This window comes from Egretta garzetta, unplaced genomic scaffold (genome assembly GCF_000687185.1).
Source record: "Egretta garzetta isolate BGI_Z169 unplaced genomic scaffold, ASM68718v1 scaffold85, whole genome shotgun sequence".
In the NCBI taxonomy this organism is placed as follows: Eukaryota; Metazoa; Chordata; class Aves; order Pelecaniformes; family Ardeidae; genus Egretta; species Egretta garzetta.
In genome coordinates, this window is record NW_009259718.1 from 297,331 (window position 1) to 313,092 (window position 15,762).

General features: G+C 46.7%; 2 protein-coding genes across 2 annotated transcripts in view; one reads left to right on the plus strand and one right to left on the minus strand.

Annotated features, from left to right (window-relative positions):
• Positions 1–263, plus strand: part of UPK1B (uroplakin 1B) — a 5,176-nt gene extending 4,913 nt beyond the window's left edge. The window contains exon 7 of the mRNA XM_009639078.2: positions 213–263. Within this exon, the coding sequence (XP_009637373.1) occupies positions 213–263 (51 nt within the window). The remainder of the gene's footprint in view (positions 1–212) is intronic.
• A 6,308-nt stretch (positions 264–6,571) lies between these two features.
• ARHGAP31 (Rho GTPase activating protein 31) overlaps positions 6,572–15,762 on the minus strand; it is a 63,547-nt gene continuing 54,356 nt past the window's right edge. Inside the window, exons 11-13 of the mRNA XM_009639079.2 lie at positions 15,492–15,762; positions 14,867–15,180; positions 6,572–13,971 (exon numbers count right to left, since the gene is read on the minus strand). The exon at positions 15,492–15,762 is cut by the window's right edge and continues 22 nt beyond it. Coding sequence (XP_009637374.1) covers positions 11,500–13,971; positions 14,867–15,180; positions 15,492–15,762 — 3,057 coding nt within the window. The 3' untranslated portion in view covers positions 6,572–11,499. The remainder of the gene's footprint in view (positions 13,972–14,866; positions 15,181–15,491) is intronic.

Genomic DNA, 15,762 nt, shown 5'->3' on the forward strand with positions numbered 1-15,762 from the left:
ATCCAGTCAAACAGTTATGACTGCACATATCTTCTTTCTTCACTGTGACACTTCTGTGCAGATAAAAAGCTTTAAGCTTCCTCTGGCTGAACGGACTTTGCTTATCAAGAACTTCTGTTGCTCTCTCCTACCAGTAGGATTAAATGGGAATGGGGGAGAGGTGGGGAGAAGGAAATGGGGAGCAGAGAAACTTAGTAGTCTTGTCGTTTCAGTTCTGTGTCCTCCTTGGTACCATGTTCTACTGGAGCAGAATTGAATACTGAAGGCCCAGTGTCCTCAGCACTGTCTTGAAGCACCGTGTGAAACTGCATTCATTCGTCTCCTGCTCCATTCTCCTTGTGCCACAGAGGATTCGAAGTTTTCCCACTACCTCTCCCATATAAACTTTTGCCCCTCCAAAAACTTGACACACAGAGCTGATAACTCCAGGAAAGAATCTTCTTGTCCCTTCTTTGCCCCTTGTTCTGCAGCCTTAATGCCTCCTGGCTGAGGCACAATCCTTCTTTCGCTGTGCAAGAAATCCTTGGAGTATAAGATAAGAAGTGATCTGATTTGTTCTATGATGACATCAGAAAGGAAAATGTCCATATACGCGTAAGATAAGAAGTGATCTGATGACATCAGAAAGGAAAATGTCCATATACGCTTGCTGCAGAAAAACCTGTCTCTAAAACTAGGTTGAATGTAAATCATAATGCTAAAGGCTCCGGCAAGGGCTGTGTGAGCAAAACTGTAACCTCCTGTGACCAATAAAGACGAATGCTGCAAGGGAGAAGACTGCAGACCTCCCTAATATATTTTATCGTTCAACTTCTGTTCCTGGTCTCTGTCACCCCTTGCCTTAGAGTAAGGCAAATTCTCTAAGAGTTTAAGTGTGTCAGCGGTGAAGACATGTCACGGATAAAAAGTCTGTTGCTAGTCAAGCCCAATAAAAGGCTAGCTCACTCCTCAGCAATATGCTGCCTATATTCAAGCCTACCTCCTGTCACTGATGAAAGTACTGCATGTGCTCCTACCTTCAGAAGTGCCAGTCCAGAAAAACCTCCTCTTGCTAACAAGCAACTCCTTCAAAAAGCTGTTATGTACTTTACACAAGATTTCTCATGTCTATGGGCTAGAATTTGTGCAGAGTAAGAGGGGGTCCTGTGCTGTAGTTGGCTTCATGAAAGTGGCTGTCCCACACCCCTAGGTTACTGTGCTGCTTGCTTCAGCTACCTGCATGTACATGGTCACGTCCCCTGTGAACTCCCCTTCCACATCCCTGGATCATGTAGGACAAATGGCAAAAAATGGCAACGAGTAACTCCTGTGAAAAAAAGCAAGCAAGGAGGCAACTGAACCAAATCCAGTCCTTGCATCAGCAGTTACGGTTCTCAGTCAGTTTAACAGAGGCTGTTTACTTTGGCCTAGACTGATCTGGTCTTTCCTAGTGAATGCTTCAGCAGTTACATGTGTTATGTGAAATATGCTCCTGTATAGAGCATTTTAAGGTGAAGCCTCTTCCAAAGTTGTAATGGTTCAGATCCTGACACTTGCCAGCCGCCTTGATTCTTTGTTTTTCTATATTCACCAAAATACTAATTAAAAAGAACTGAAATTGAATTTTTGTTCTTGTCCATGATTGTGTGTTTGGGAAGGGGAAATGATAAGGGTCTGTATCTGGGACACCCAGGGCAGTGCAAAGGCAGGCTTTCAAGTGCTGTAACACTGTCCTGAAGATCTTTGTGCAAAGCACCATGATGCACGGTGCTACAAAAATTCTGCAGCTGAATAGTCCCTTGCTAAGGTACTGGGCAGGGCGGGGGGAGAGAGAAAAAGAGGCAGCTACAGGGGTGAACAGCCTGAAAGAGAAACAGGTCCCTGCAACATTGGGGGGTTTTGCTGTGTGAGTATGCCTTCAAAAAGGAAAATCCCCATGGATCAGCCACTCCACTGGTTCAGTGGGGTGGTGATTGTCCTGGAGAGCCTGAACTCTCAGCAATTTCCATAAGGAAATTAGTCTTCAGAACATTTTTGGTGAGCCTTGAGGACATGGATAGACCATGGGGGCTGTGTATGGAAGTGGTCTAGGTTTGGTTTTTAATTATTTGTGTGTCTGTGTGTGCACATATGTTGCTGAAAGCTACAACAATGCCTAAGTGTAAAGAAATATAATCAGTGTCTGCCTAAGTTAGGCAGCGATAGCAAAGACTGGGTTCTCTGCTACTTGCTGTGAACTGCAAATGCCTGCCAAATGCAACAGGAGCAAAATGGGGGAGGAGGAACAGTGCAGGCACACGGCCTCTGTCCTTGCTTGGCCAAACCCCTCCAGTGACTCCTTGGTCATGGCAGACTTCGTGGAGAGCTGCACACCTGTGTAAAGGTCTCTTGCTTGAGTTATTTCTGAAACTCACATAACTCTGCAAATGGATGAAACAACTGGCGATGGGACTTTCTAGAGACTAGCAATGTCTCCTGCATACAGATGTGGCTGAAGTATGGCCTGTAGAAAATTTTAGGACCACAGAACCAGGTAATTTCAAATATTATTTTCCTTCTCTGGTCTTTTGCTTCAGACCCAGAGGTCTCTTCCTTCCTGCTACATCTAAATGTGGTGTAATTGTAGCACTGCGCTCAATATAGAGAAAAATGCTAAAGGACTTTGCAGGAGAAGAGGAACTGAGACTACTTTGAATAGATTATTGCAATATTAACTGCTCCAACCAGTTGCAAATGATACCATTGACCTATTGCATAAACAGCAGCTTAAGCCAATGAAGTTTGGGTTCTTCAAATTTGCCTTCTGCTTCCTGAGCCTTTCCCTCATGTGGCACGTTATGTTTTACAAAAATAAAAGCTGTGATGAACAAGTGATCTGGGCGACGGTGGATCTATGCAGAAATGCCAAGCACGTAACAGTGCAACCGGAAAAACCCAGCTTTATCCACCTGGACTAAGGAGGAGGAAGACTGGACTGGTGGCAGAATGATGTTGAGCAGGCTCGTGAAAAACTCTGCACAGCTTTTTCTGGTTTTTCAGTTTCTGAAGGGTGATTCCAATCTCTGCAAGTTCCCTACCTGGGATGCCAGGAGAGGGTGAGGAAGGGGATGGAGTCCGTGACAGGAATGCTGGTGAGCTAGTTCACATGTTGGCTGAGGCTTGTAAAGGAATCCTGTTCATTCTCAGCTGTTTAGATTGCTGCCTGAAGGTATGGATGTATGTGGTCTTCAGAGCAGGCAATACACATAGATGCATAAAAACTGCTGAATTAAGACAAGGTGAAGAAAAAAATGGTCCCGGTGGAAGCTGTGTGGTTTGTTTGCAGATTTGCTCTGTGTATTTCTTCTCTGTAAGTGTGAATATTCACAGTTGTCTCCTGGCAAAAAAAGCATGTTTCAATTCTTTGACAGATTTATCGACTATATTTTTAGATTATTAATTTATTGTAAAATTCCCAGCTCTGAGAAATCAGGGTCTCGCTGAGAAACATCCTCTGTTCATACTTGACAGAGCAGCATGGCCTCTGAGCCAAAAAGAATCCCAAACCCTCAGCTGCTCCCCTCCCATACGCAGGCAAACACAACCTGATGTCTTTCACATTCTTGAATGTTTGTGGCTGGCAGCACTGAACGTCTCTGTTCCTTCAGGCAATGGGGCAGTGTGGGCTGCCTTTGTGTACTCTGTGCCTTGCCCCCATTTTTCCAACAGGCTTTCCTACCCCTTCCTCCTTTCCCCTCACTTCTTCTTCTTCTTTTGCATAAGATCCCTTCACACAGACTCTCTTGGGCCCTGTTTCTCCTTACCTTGATGGCTCCTGTACGACACGCAATGCCCACTATGGGCCATGCTTGCATCTAGCTACCCACCTCACTGCAAAAACCAGCACCAAGCTGTTGGTGGTGTTCGCTCTCCTCTGACTCAGATGACTTATTTCCCATCCTACTCACCGCCCTGGCATCTTAGTTTTTCATATTCCTTAGAACAGGGACTTGTTCCAAGCAAATGTTTGCTGGGACCAAATATGACCTAAAACTAGCTCATAAATGAAGCCTCCTTCTCCCACCCCTTGGCAGCCCTGCCCTCTTTGGCAACTGGGGAAAGCCTCTGCAACGTGTGGTATGCTGGGAACCTCCTGCAAGAACTCTCCCTGTAATCTCAGGCATCTATCTTTAGGAGATCATTCTGCGTGAGGAGTTGAGGATGACTGCTGAGGGTTTATCCTCAACAGGAAAAAAAGGTGAGGGTGTTTCTGACTGTGTTAGCTTGCACGCGGGTGAAATTCCGGCATAGACAAGGTCATCTGCAGTTCTTGCACGTTCACTAGTTGAGCTAAACTCTGCAAGAGAGCTTAACGATGAGCAGTGAACTGCTCTGGCTACCCAGGGTTGTTACTGAGTGAATGCAGGATTGAACCAAATGTTCTTGGTTTAACACTCATACTGTATCAAACTTCTGGGGACATCAGTACTTGGCCAGATCTGAGCTTTGCAGCTCCCATTCATTTCTAATCCTTAACTCTGAGACTGTTGATCCTTTACCCTTGAGGTGAGGCATGTTCTTTGAAAAGATTATCCCACTCACACAGGTAATTAACTCAGATCTCACCGCCTTTCTCTATCTTGGCCATTCTGATCCTGTGCTTTTTGCTGTCGTTGATGCCTTGTGCCAGCTTGGCCTAAGTCTCCCCCACTGGACTAAATTTCCTTCCTTGCACTGCCTGCCTTGCCTTTGCTGCCAGTTCACCTTTAGCTCCATCCAGTGGGACACCAGCTAGACCTGTCCTGTGTCCCACAGCTGCTGGACGCCTGTGTTGCAAGGAAGATGCATGAGACACCAGTATCAAGTGCTCCTTGGCACTGGGTGAGATTGTTTCTGGGTTACCAACCAGTTTGGGAACTTGCTTCATCCTGGTTTTGGCTTAGCTGAAAGTATCTGAGATGTTATCTCTGGTGCCTCCAATACAGCCTACACAGATGTTTGTCCTGAGTCAGGTTTCCAAACTCATAGTGATAGGAAAGCAGGTGAAAGGAATCATCTGATATTGTGGTCAAGCACTTCCACATGTTTAAGGACCCTGATTCAGCTCACAGTCCTGAGCGGTGGATGGCCAGGTCTGCAGTGTGACTTTTGCTTGATGTTCATAACCATAGGAATGCTGGGGGGCAGTTTGAGATTACCCTCTTGTTTTATGGCCAAGCCTTTGCTAGACTCTGTGGCCCAAAGAATACAAAAATACTGTTTCTCGTACAGCACTGATTGGCTGTGGCTAAGAACAATTCCAGAGTTCAACAGACAGGGTTTTCTCTCTTTGTGTGCCAGTTGCCATGGTAAGCAGGAAGCACAACCCAGGCATTTTCCTAAAGGGAAATTGAAGTCATGAAGGAGGTAGGAAAGGGAGTCAAGCCCTGAGTTCAGTTGCTGAATAGGAAAAAAAAAAAAGAGTATTTAGTTTAACCTAATCCATCTGATTTTTAAGGGGAACAGACTGCAGGCTGCACTGCAGGTATGCCCACTGAGGCTACAACCACAAGAATCCCTGACATTTTTTTCCCAGGGTAGAATAACAGAGAGATACTAAAAATATTCACTTCCATGCTACAGCTCAGAGATGGCACTGCAAGAATCCAGAGGACCAGGAAACTTAATCTGTAATTTTTTTAAGTTCTTTCTTGTCCTCTACAAATCAGCAGAATTGCATACACGATGCACCAGAGGCTTCATACTTAATTCTTTTATTCCAACTTGGCTTCCCCTCTAAAAGCACTGGGATCCCAAATTATTTCCATACTCCATTCTGCATTGCTCTACATTATCACAGGCAAAGCAGAGTTCTGCAGGAGATGTGCTAAATGGGAGGATGTGGTTGTACATCACCGAAACTTCAGCCTGGTAGAACCAGAAATGGTAAGAAAAAAGATGAATTTTAGCCTCAGAAATTTTAAAGCATTTCAGATAATGGTAATTCTACAGAAGTCTCCAAGCCCTCACTTCATTTTCAGAGCTGCAGAGCAGCTGCAGCCCTCATAACCTCCAATCAGAAAAGTGTGTGATCAGGCCCTAACCTTCATCCCCGCAGTCAAAATCCAGACAAACACAGCTTAGTGCTGTGGCCAGTCACACAGCAAAAGAAGGGCTCAAACTCCATGTCAGAGGAAGACAAACGCATTTGCACCGCATTCATAAAACAAATCCAGGAAAAAAAAAGTTTCAAAACATCACTAGGGCACAGGTCTGTTTTTATAAAAACTCCAGTTTAATCTCATGGCTGAGACCTGGCAAAACATCTTTTTTTTTTTTTTTTGGTGGCTGTAGTTTTTCTTTCTTTCTTTAAAGCAATAAGGCACAAAGGCAGGCAAGTCCACACAGAGAACAAAGCTTAACAAAAATACAATCCATCAGAGCTAGCAGGAGAAATAATCACAAACCAGGGCCAGTGGGATGGGGACAGTCCTTTTCACAGTGTCTGACTTCCAGCCCGTCCCTTGACCTGGCAGCAAATAGTATTTCCAAGGGGACCAGTGCCTGCAAGAACAAGATCTAAGGTCTGGGCTGCTGCGTGGAGCCCTCAGGAAGCACTTGCCTCCTGCCATCCTTCCCTTCCAGGGCTGTTAAAGTCCTGCTCCGTCTTCAGTTGAATGCAGTGGCAAGCTTTCCATTCCTTGCTCGGAGCAGAATTAATTATCACCAAGCCTTTACATGGATTAGGAGTAAGCAAATGCTAAACCAAATCAGGACTGGCTGCAGCTTCTCTTCCACCCCTAGAGATATTTATTTTTTCTAGAGATGGAGAAAAACAAAAGGGACAACTGCAAAACCTGGGCATGCCTGAAAGCTAATATGTGTGCCGGTAGATTGTTTGCATTTTCAAGGACTGGTGAGAAGCTTGTGGTGGAAAGCTAAATCAGTTCTTGCACTCTGGTCTTCCCTGATCTCATCCCTCCTCTCCCAGGACATGATCTGGCTCAGGAAGGCAGATTCAGGCCTTCTGCCCACCACAGATTAGCCAGAACTAATTAGCTTCTCCTCTGTGGGCAAAAAGCCAGCTGATCTCACACCCTCAGTGCTACAAAAGTTGCAGCAGAAAGCAGTTCCACGCATCAGCCCAAGTTTCACAGATGTGCAGGATTCTAGTTAGGCAATTCCTTCATTTTAATTACATTTCCTTTTTAATATATTTATATAGAATGTTCTTTTATATATATATATATAAATTTAACACAATATTCACCACTACAGGCATTTCAGAATTCATAAAGAAAGAAAAAAGACTTTGATTGCACCATTTGGACTCTGGATGAGGGAAAATGTTGCAGGGCTTTATAGAAGCTCTCTAATGCAGACCTAAATTCCTCTGAAGCTCTAAAGGTGAAAACAAGAAGTGCTCCAGTCTTTCTGAAGTGATAGCATGGGATGGACAGCCCAGAGGAATGTGGTTTATAAGGTAAAATACAATCCTCATTTCTGTTTAGCCTCTCGCCAGTAAGGCAACTCCCACATGAGCTAACATTACCCGTGTCCCTCCTTTTCTTTGTGGGATTCCCATCTTTGCCAGCCCAACCATTTCACTCTGAGCTACACTTAACAGAAGCTACACAAACCCCCTGACTACGCAGGAAGAAGTGAAATTCAGTCACTTGTCTCCCCTTCGTCAAAGTGCAAAAGCAACACACGTTGGTGATACCATATGATGACTGAGACTCAGGCCACCTGCAGACGTAGGGAGCGGCCTTTACATTCTTCACAGTCTCAAGGGACTAGAGTGTACTGCAGAGTCCTTGAAATGATCCTTGCAGAGCGGCAAATGATGTGACATCTATTTAGGAAGGTCCTTTCCATAATGCCAAGAACAACCGACTTAGCTCTCCCGTACACAAAACTTCAAATTCTGGGGCAAACCCATCTCCCATAAATCTGATCAGTCCCTCTCCATAATGCTTCACAGGAAACCCCAAACTCCAAAACAAAAAAAACCCCAAACTAAAATCCTTTCTTGAAATCTATAGTGTTGCAGGGTTGTCCTGGAGAGTAGGAGTTTGGTACCCACGATGTACCACTGCAAAACCCTGAACCTCAAAAGAGCTTCCAGTCTCAGGTTCGATCTGCTACTGCAGGATGGCAGAGGACAACCTAAGGGCTCTGAAGCAAAGACAACATCGGGTCTGACCCTGAAGCTGACCTCAGGAATGGCTTAGTAAAGTTGCATTTCAGGAAACTCCAACCACGCAATCAGCACTATTCAGTGGAAGATGGCTTCTGTCTTCTGGATCTACCCAACTATCAGGCCTTGGCCCTTGAAGCTGACTGCAACTATTGGTATCTACATGGATCCATCATCAAACATTAGACACTCTGCAGAAGTCTGGGTCTGGATTTGGGAATGATGATACCTGTGCAATGGTGCACCTTGCAACTAAGCAAGTACTCCCAGATCTGAAGGATCTGGGGCTTCATCTCAGCTCACTTGATAAAAGCCCACTTGTGAGCATAGAGCTATAGTGATGTGCCTGCATTGAGCCCACTTGGCTAGGCTCTTGGAAGTTTGATACATCATCTGAAGGCTGGAGATGAAATTGTAAATAGACATGGAATCAAACTACAAAATAGAGACCTCATTACAGCATCTCTGCTTAATTAAAATCCAGGACCTGGATCTGAGTTCAAATTCTGAAACACCCTTAAAAAGTATAGTCTGGATACCTATTTTAGTTGAGGCTGATCTTCAATATTAAGTAAAGATTTCTAATAATTTTCTCTTGCAGGAGTTTCACCACTTATGCCAAAAGCGCCATTACTTACTGGAACGCTGTTAAGAGTTGAGACAGTGTATTGTATACAAATTGCCAGACCTCATTTCTTGTTCATAGATCAGATTATGAGAACAAGGAGGGGAAAAGATAAAAGTAATGGATTTAAGGTGCCAAGGTTTCATCACATTTTCTTTTTCTTTTGATACATTACTTCGTGAGCTTCACTGGCTCTGTTCCAGATGCCTTGGCAGTCAAAACTTCTAGGAACTGAGAGAATATAAATCCCTGCCCAAAGTAAACTATTTTGTTGACGCCAAAAAAACCTGGGCATCATTTCCACAACTTCTACTTTCTGTAAAGCCTTACCACAATACCTCATATCACATCTTTCCAAGTCATTAGCCATTAACCCAGCTGTGGTGGTTAAAAGCTTTCCCATGAGGCAGTAAAAAAGGCATTTAGGTGCCATGTAAAGGCAGCACAGAGCTGAGGAACTATGAGGAGCATGGAGGACTCGCAACCCCCTGGTTTTAATGGGAGGTTACACAGGCCGCTTATGGTCTGGGAGGAGGATAATGCAATTGTTGTGAAGCTGCATATTCTGGTCCTGCCATCCATGGCTTGCCCAGGTAAAGCATAGGCTGACATCTGTGAGGCAACATGGACCCAAACAAGAACACCAGGCTTTCGTCTGGTTTAATATTCTCCCTCAACAAAACTGACAACAGACTTAGTTCTCTGCTCTGTTCCCTCTTACATTGCGTTATGCACAAGTGAGGAGTACAGTGGGGAGGATCAAAGACTGCAACTGGTGACAAGGAAAAACCCTCTTGCTTTTCCATGCTCCCTTTGGATATGGCAGGAGAAAATTCTGCTGAAGGTATATTTCTTTCATTTGTGGCCCCAGAACTTCTCAAAAGTACTCTGGCATCTCTCCCCTTTAGCAATCAAAGAGTGCAGAGAAAGCGCTGTACAGATTCTGGGCCCTCCAGCCGCAATGACATGAATTAAGTGATACATTCAGTACGGACCAAGAGCTCATGGGTTGAGTTTGCTAACAATTTGAAAACGCCACTTCTTCAGAAAAAAAGCCCTAAACATACATCCATTGGAAAATTCTGACTGACACTCATTGTGGTGGCTACAGCACCTCCTACCAGATGCTCAGTTACTGCTTAAACTATAGCCCATAATACCCATCCAAGAGCCTACAGACTCAGACATCTCCATGAATGACAGCCCCTGCAAGCACCATTACAGGGCCAATCTCAGTGCTGGCAGCAACACCTGTGTTCCCATCTCCTCTGTAGTCACCAGTGACATTTCAATGGCAGAGACAACACTGACTTTGCAGTCACCCACAGTCACATACCAGGCAATAGATGAGCCTGTGGTTAACGTAGAGTTAGAGGCTTTATAAAGGAAGCTTTAATTCTATTCCCATGGCAGCTGTTGGTTATATGGACATGTTTTTACCTGTAACAATAACAGCCCTTCAGGAGTTTAATTCACTTCAAATCCCCCTCTTAGGATATTGTCCATGATCTGTTCTGCAGTCCCACAAATCATCCTCCTTACCATACTCTTAATCAATCTGAAAGCACTGAGGGCCAGGGAGGTGACAACCAGCCACGCTCTCAAAGAAACTGTAAAATCACAAGGTGAGGAAGTTTAAAGGAGGAAGAAACACCTGGGGACATGCCACACAGTGGCAATGAAAGACCAAGGGTCAAAGATCTGTCAGCCAGGGTGCAACAGGGCAACAGCCCAAGAACATGCAGATCAGAAGATCCTCTTGCTTTTCTTTGCTTGTTGGCAGTGTGGAGCACAGCTGGAGATAGTTGCAGAGGTGTTTTTTGTGGCTTTAAGCAATGATGAAAACAGTTGATACTGGCCCTTGTTATGACCGTATCTTTGCTTTCATCGATACCAGCCTGAGAAGTCTCTACCACTGGACAGTCAGGCACACACTCATTCCCCAGCCACACGGATGTTGTCTGCCCAAGGAAGGTGTGGCTGAGCACAACAAAACTCAGGAGCAGGACTTGGAAGGCTAAAAGAACAAGCAGGCATTTCCTTTCCAGCTACTTTCATTGCTTGTACATGCTGGAAAGAGCACGTCTTTGATGCAAGGACAGAGCTGGAGGCAGCGCCTTCGGGTTGTATGTTTGTCACTGGAGCATCCTTGGGTGTCTCACACTCTGTATGACCTGCTCATGACAGCTTCACCTTCCTCTTCAGCTATCTCCAGTCTCCCTGCACTGTTTATTTACACTGTCCAAATCAGACAACAGAAATGGGTAGGCATGGTCCTTCACTGGTGGCTGGGAAGCAACAGAAGGAGGTCCCAAACATCTGGACTTACCTCCTCAGCAGATGTTGTGCCCCTGCACCCTGGGCTGCAGTGCTTTGGAACAGTGTTTTCTCCCAGCCCTATTTTCTAATTATACTGAGATTTATTTTTCCTTTTTTCCATAGGGAGGATGAGACTTTCACAGGGCTTGTTAGACAAAAAGTATGAGGAAATGCAAGTTCCCTGGGTCTGGCTTACAAAAAAAAAGCAGGCAGTGAGGGACTAGGCAGGGGTGAGAAAGGAAAGGAAAAGCAAGACAAAAAGACTATGACCCTCCGTAGCAAAATGCTTTGTAGGAAACTGTAAAGGATTTGGGTCCATCTTGCACAAAATAGTTATAACAACAGCAAAATTGCAACAGAGTTGGTCTTGGACACTCCCATCCCATCCACCATGGAAAAGGAATATGAGAAGCAGTTGCTATTCGATCTGCCTCCCGCTTCGTCCATCCAGAATCACAGAACGCCTCTGGGGCTGGTAAAAGCAGCTCGTAGAGGTCTCCAGTCTCTGGCCATTCTTGGGGATGGTCATTTTGTTCCGCAGCGTCACCCCCTCAGGCGTTGTCTGTGAAGTCTCAGACAGATCACCACAAATGGGGCTCGAAGAGGTGGTCTGAGTGGGGCTTCTTATGGGTGATAACAACACCCTGGAGTCTGCTGAAGAGGAGGGATGGTCCATAATGGGGAAAGGGGGACTGAAGAGAATCAGACTCTGGGGCCTCCCGGGCCTAGATCTATAGGAAGGTTTGGAGAACCCTGATGGCCTCTCCATCTTTGAGGACTGCGGGTTATCTCCAGCTGTCTCCCCCTCAGAGGTGCGCTTTCGGCGCAGAACAGGGGCATCCAGAGCGGGGTGATGACTGGACTGAGAAGGCTCCAGTGGAGAGCCAAGGCTGCTGTGCCAAGGACAGGCTGAGTCCTTCTGAGCTGGGTCACTGTTTTCTTTCTCTGCTTTGGCTTTCTTCTCTGTCAGTGGGCTCTTGGGGGCCTCCAGGTGGCTCCATGCCACCCGTTGAGTCTGCCTGATGGCCTGCTTGGCTTCTGCTTCCTTCTTCTCGGCCGGCGGAGCAGCGTTCTGAGCTTGCAGGGGCTGGGGGATCTGGGTGTACTGAATCTTGGGTGGTATCACAGGCACCGCTCTAGCCTGGCACATCTTAATCATGAAGGAGGTCCTGACCGCCGACACGCTGACAGGGGCAGAGTTACGACGGCCAGTGGTGGCGTGGGCCACTGCCAGGTAATCCAAGTCTAGATCCATGTGAGCATTGAAATGAGACCCCCAAGGAACACCTTTACTGGCAGCAGGGCAGGCAGTTGGCAGGGATGGGACAGAATCGCTGCTTTTTACTTCCTTCTGCCCGCACAGGAGGTTCCCAGGGACAGAGGGCACGGACAGGCTCTCGAACGTGAAGAAATCTGGGGCTGGAAGGAGCGAATCCAAGTTGAGAGACGAAGGCCTAGTCTTCACTTTGCGAGGTGTTTCTTCACCTTTATTGCTCAGCTGTGATTCAGTGGCAGAGCACAATGCTTTGGTAACAGTCTCTCCTCCCAGGGCAGTGTCCTGAGACATGGATAACTCCTCCTTTACGTTTTTCGCCTGTGAAGAACTTGCTGGGCTATTTTGATACGGCAAAGACAGCTCAAGTTTTGAGCTCCAAGGGTTTTCTTTGTTCTCATCCACTTTCTTTTCCTCTGGCTCTGAAAGAGGGATTCTGGAGGCTCCTTCTTTCTCAGCTGGTGCTTCCTCCCTGCTGAGGGGGTACATCAGCTCCTCAGGTTTCGAAGGTTCTTCTGGAGGACTTGTGACATTCTCATCTTGCTTAGCTTTGCCCAAACTAGAGGGGGAGATGGGTTGTCTTTTGGGAAGCTCACAAGTCACTGGTAGAATGTCACTGCATGGCTGCTGCTGGTCAGTGGCATCTATGAAAGAGAATGGGATTGTCCACAGACTCATCACTGTGTCTTTACTGTCCAGGGAGAGGCTGCGGCTGAATCGTGGTCTAAGAGAAAGGCCTGTCTCTGCTCTCTGGTTCTGTGGCTGAAACTCCTGTATCATCTTCTCCTGAATGTCCTTAAAGGTGGGGGAATGGAGTGGGCTTGTAACCCAGTGGTGATCCTCCCATGGCTCCACAAGTTCTAAGCTCTGCACATTATCTGTCCAGGTATCCTCATCATCCTGGTCAGCAGCATCATGGGTTCTGCTAACAGCATTGCCCTCCTTCAGCTCCTGGATTCCAGCTCCACTCAGCGCCTTGGAGGAGCATGTGTCCCTTTCATCAGCAGTTATTATTTCAGGCTTCTCCCTCTGAGTCTGGACTCTGGTAAGACCATCCTTTTCTCTCTGCAGCTGGCAAGTGCTATCTTTTTCTCTCCCTGACTCCAGATGTGCTCCTTTGGAGCAAGAAAATTCATCGCTTGGGACAACCTCATTAAATTCTGATTGACTATGAAGCTTCCAGTCCAGGGAAGGAGTGAGACATTCACTCTTGCTGTCCACCACTGGATGATGGTTCTTTGGAGTGGCTGTGCCAGTCGGAAGAGTACCCAGTTTGGGTAGGGCTGAAGCACAGCTCTGCTGTGCAACCACATCAGACTGGCAGTTGTGGAGGCTGTCTTGTTGTTCCACACCGGTGGCACCAAATAAAGGCATCTGAGTTGTTATCTGTGGTGGTGTTCTTGCTGCAGATTTCTGCTCAGACAGTGTTGGACTCTGCTCTGGCCCAGAGGAAGAACTGTCTGTGTGTGCTGAAGAAGAGGATTCAGAAATTAAGCTTATCTTGGGGGCAGCTGCTGGCAAGAGCAAGAGCTCCTCTTCGGGTTCGATAATTTTCAGTTCCTGATGTATCTCTGGCCACAGAGGTTCTAGAAGGGCATTCGCAGGGTCCTCCTCAGTCTGAAAAACAGAAGAAATGCTGTAACCTGGCAGCTCACAACTTACCAGTAAATACCTCTTCATTTTCCTCAAACAGCCCTTCTAGAACAAGACAGGCTCCTGGATGAGCACACTCATGGTTACAGAAACACAGACACACATACTGCTACCAGTTCAAGAGAGGAAATATGTCTATAAACAAGTGGGTTTATGGACGAGAAGATCTGAGGTGCAGCCAAAATGAGGCCTGGACAGATGTACCGAAAGAGTGAGGTGAATGAGTAGCTGGAATGTCTCAGCCTGTTTCTCAGCTCTTCCCATTCAGGCTCACTTGGCCTTGCCAGAGGATCTGTATTCCCAAATCGCACACAAACTGGAATGAATAATCTATGCAAGGAGCTATGCCAACAGATCTTTAAATAGCTGTCCAGAGATGAGTATTGCTGAAAGAAGCTTGGTGAAAAAGCTCTGCTGGAGATAAAGAGGAGGCAAAAATGATAACAAAAAAGAGAAATAGTGTGTAGAGAATGGAAGAAAAAAGGACTTTTCAGGCTGTCCAGGACAAAGGGGACAGCAAAAATAGAAGGGGAATTCAGAGACCATGGGTCAAAATGCTCAAACATGCAGACAGTCTCACATCTGGTGAGTCTCAGAGCAGACAGGTTGTACCGACTGCAATCGTATAGTTACAGGAAAAGAAAAACAAAAGGGGACAGTAGGTAGTTGTGTAAACATAAATCACCACATGGTGATGCGGACAGAAGTGAAATCCGTACATGGTCAATTCTTGACCCTGATTAGCCTAGGTCATAGTCTGGGTTTTTGCGACTACAGACACACAGTGAAACTTTAAACAGCCTCCCAGACACCACCATGCCATTGTCCCCCATCATTTTTATCATGCCTTCTTCCTTACCACATCTTTTAAGTGTGACCCTTCTTCTGTCTTAGCTGTCTCGATCTCCTGCTGGCTGCAGCTGCCTTCTGAGGAGACATCCTTTGTCTTGGGCTGTCCTTGCTCTGCCTTGTCTGCAGGGAGAGGCCCCATATGAACCTCTGAGGCTGGTGTTTGTTCCAAGGTGGGACTCTGCTCTGAGGACTGCCGGGGACTGCTGGTGCTGCTTGTGCAGCTGCTTTGCCCACCTAAGGTCTCCTGATTTTCTGCTGCTGGCTGTGGAGTTTCTAAGGACTCGGTTTTCCTGGCTGCCACCAGCTCCTCAGGGTGAGAGCCTGGATCAGAAACACAAATGAACGATGTTAACTACTTGTGACTGAAAACATGTGCCCTGAGGCAAAATGGTACTGTTTCAACCCAGTGCTAACTAACAAAGCTAAAGAGCTCCCTCTGGGCGCAACAGGATGGTTTCTGGGAGGCCACCCCCCTCCCCAGTCTCATTACTACAACGAGCCTGACCTGCTACTGTCAACACCCACCCTGCTACAGCTCGATGTCTTCCCTGCCACAAGAGCATGCCACTGAGCTGCAGGGCACCTCCAGTAGCCCAACAGAGGCTCCACATCCCCCTCAACACACTTTTTACCTCTGGATGCTTCCGCTGGCAGGCTGGGCCCCGGCTGTTTCTCCTTCCGCTCCGGCGCCTGCTCTGTCCTCGCTTGCATCCCCGCTTCCAGGGCAGAGGGGCTCGTGCTCTCGGCCACCAGGGAAGACAGCTCTTCTAGGCTGGAGAGAGAAAGCTTCTCCTTGGTGGGCATACGGCAAGGGGTGCTGTTGGTGCTGATGACTGCAGATACCCGGAGGGGGACAGAGACAGCGAAGGGCTCTGAGATGTTCAGGGCTTTCCTCTGGTGACG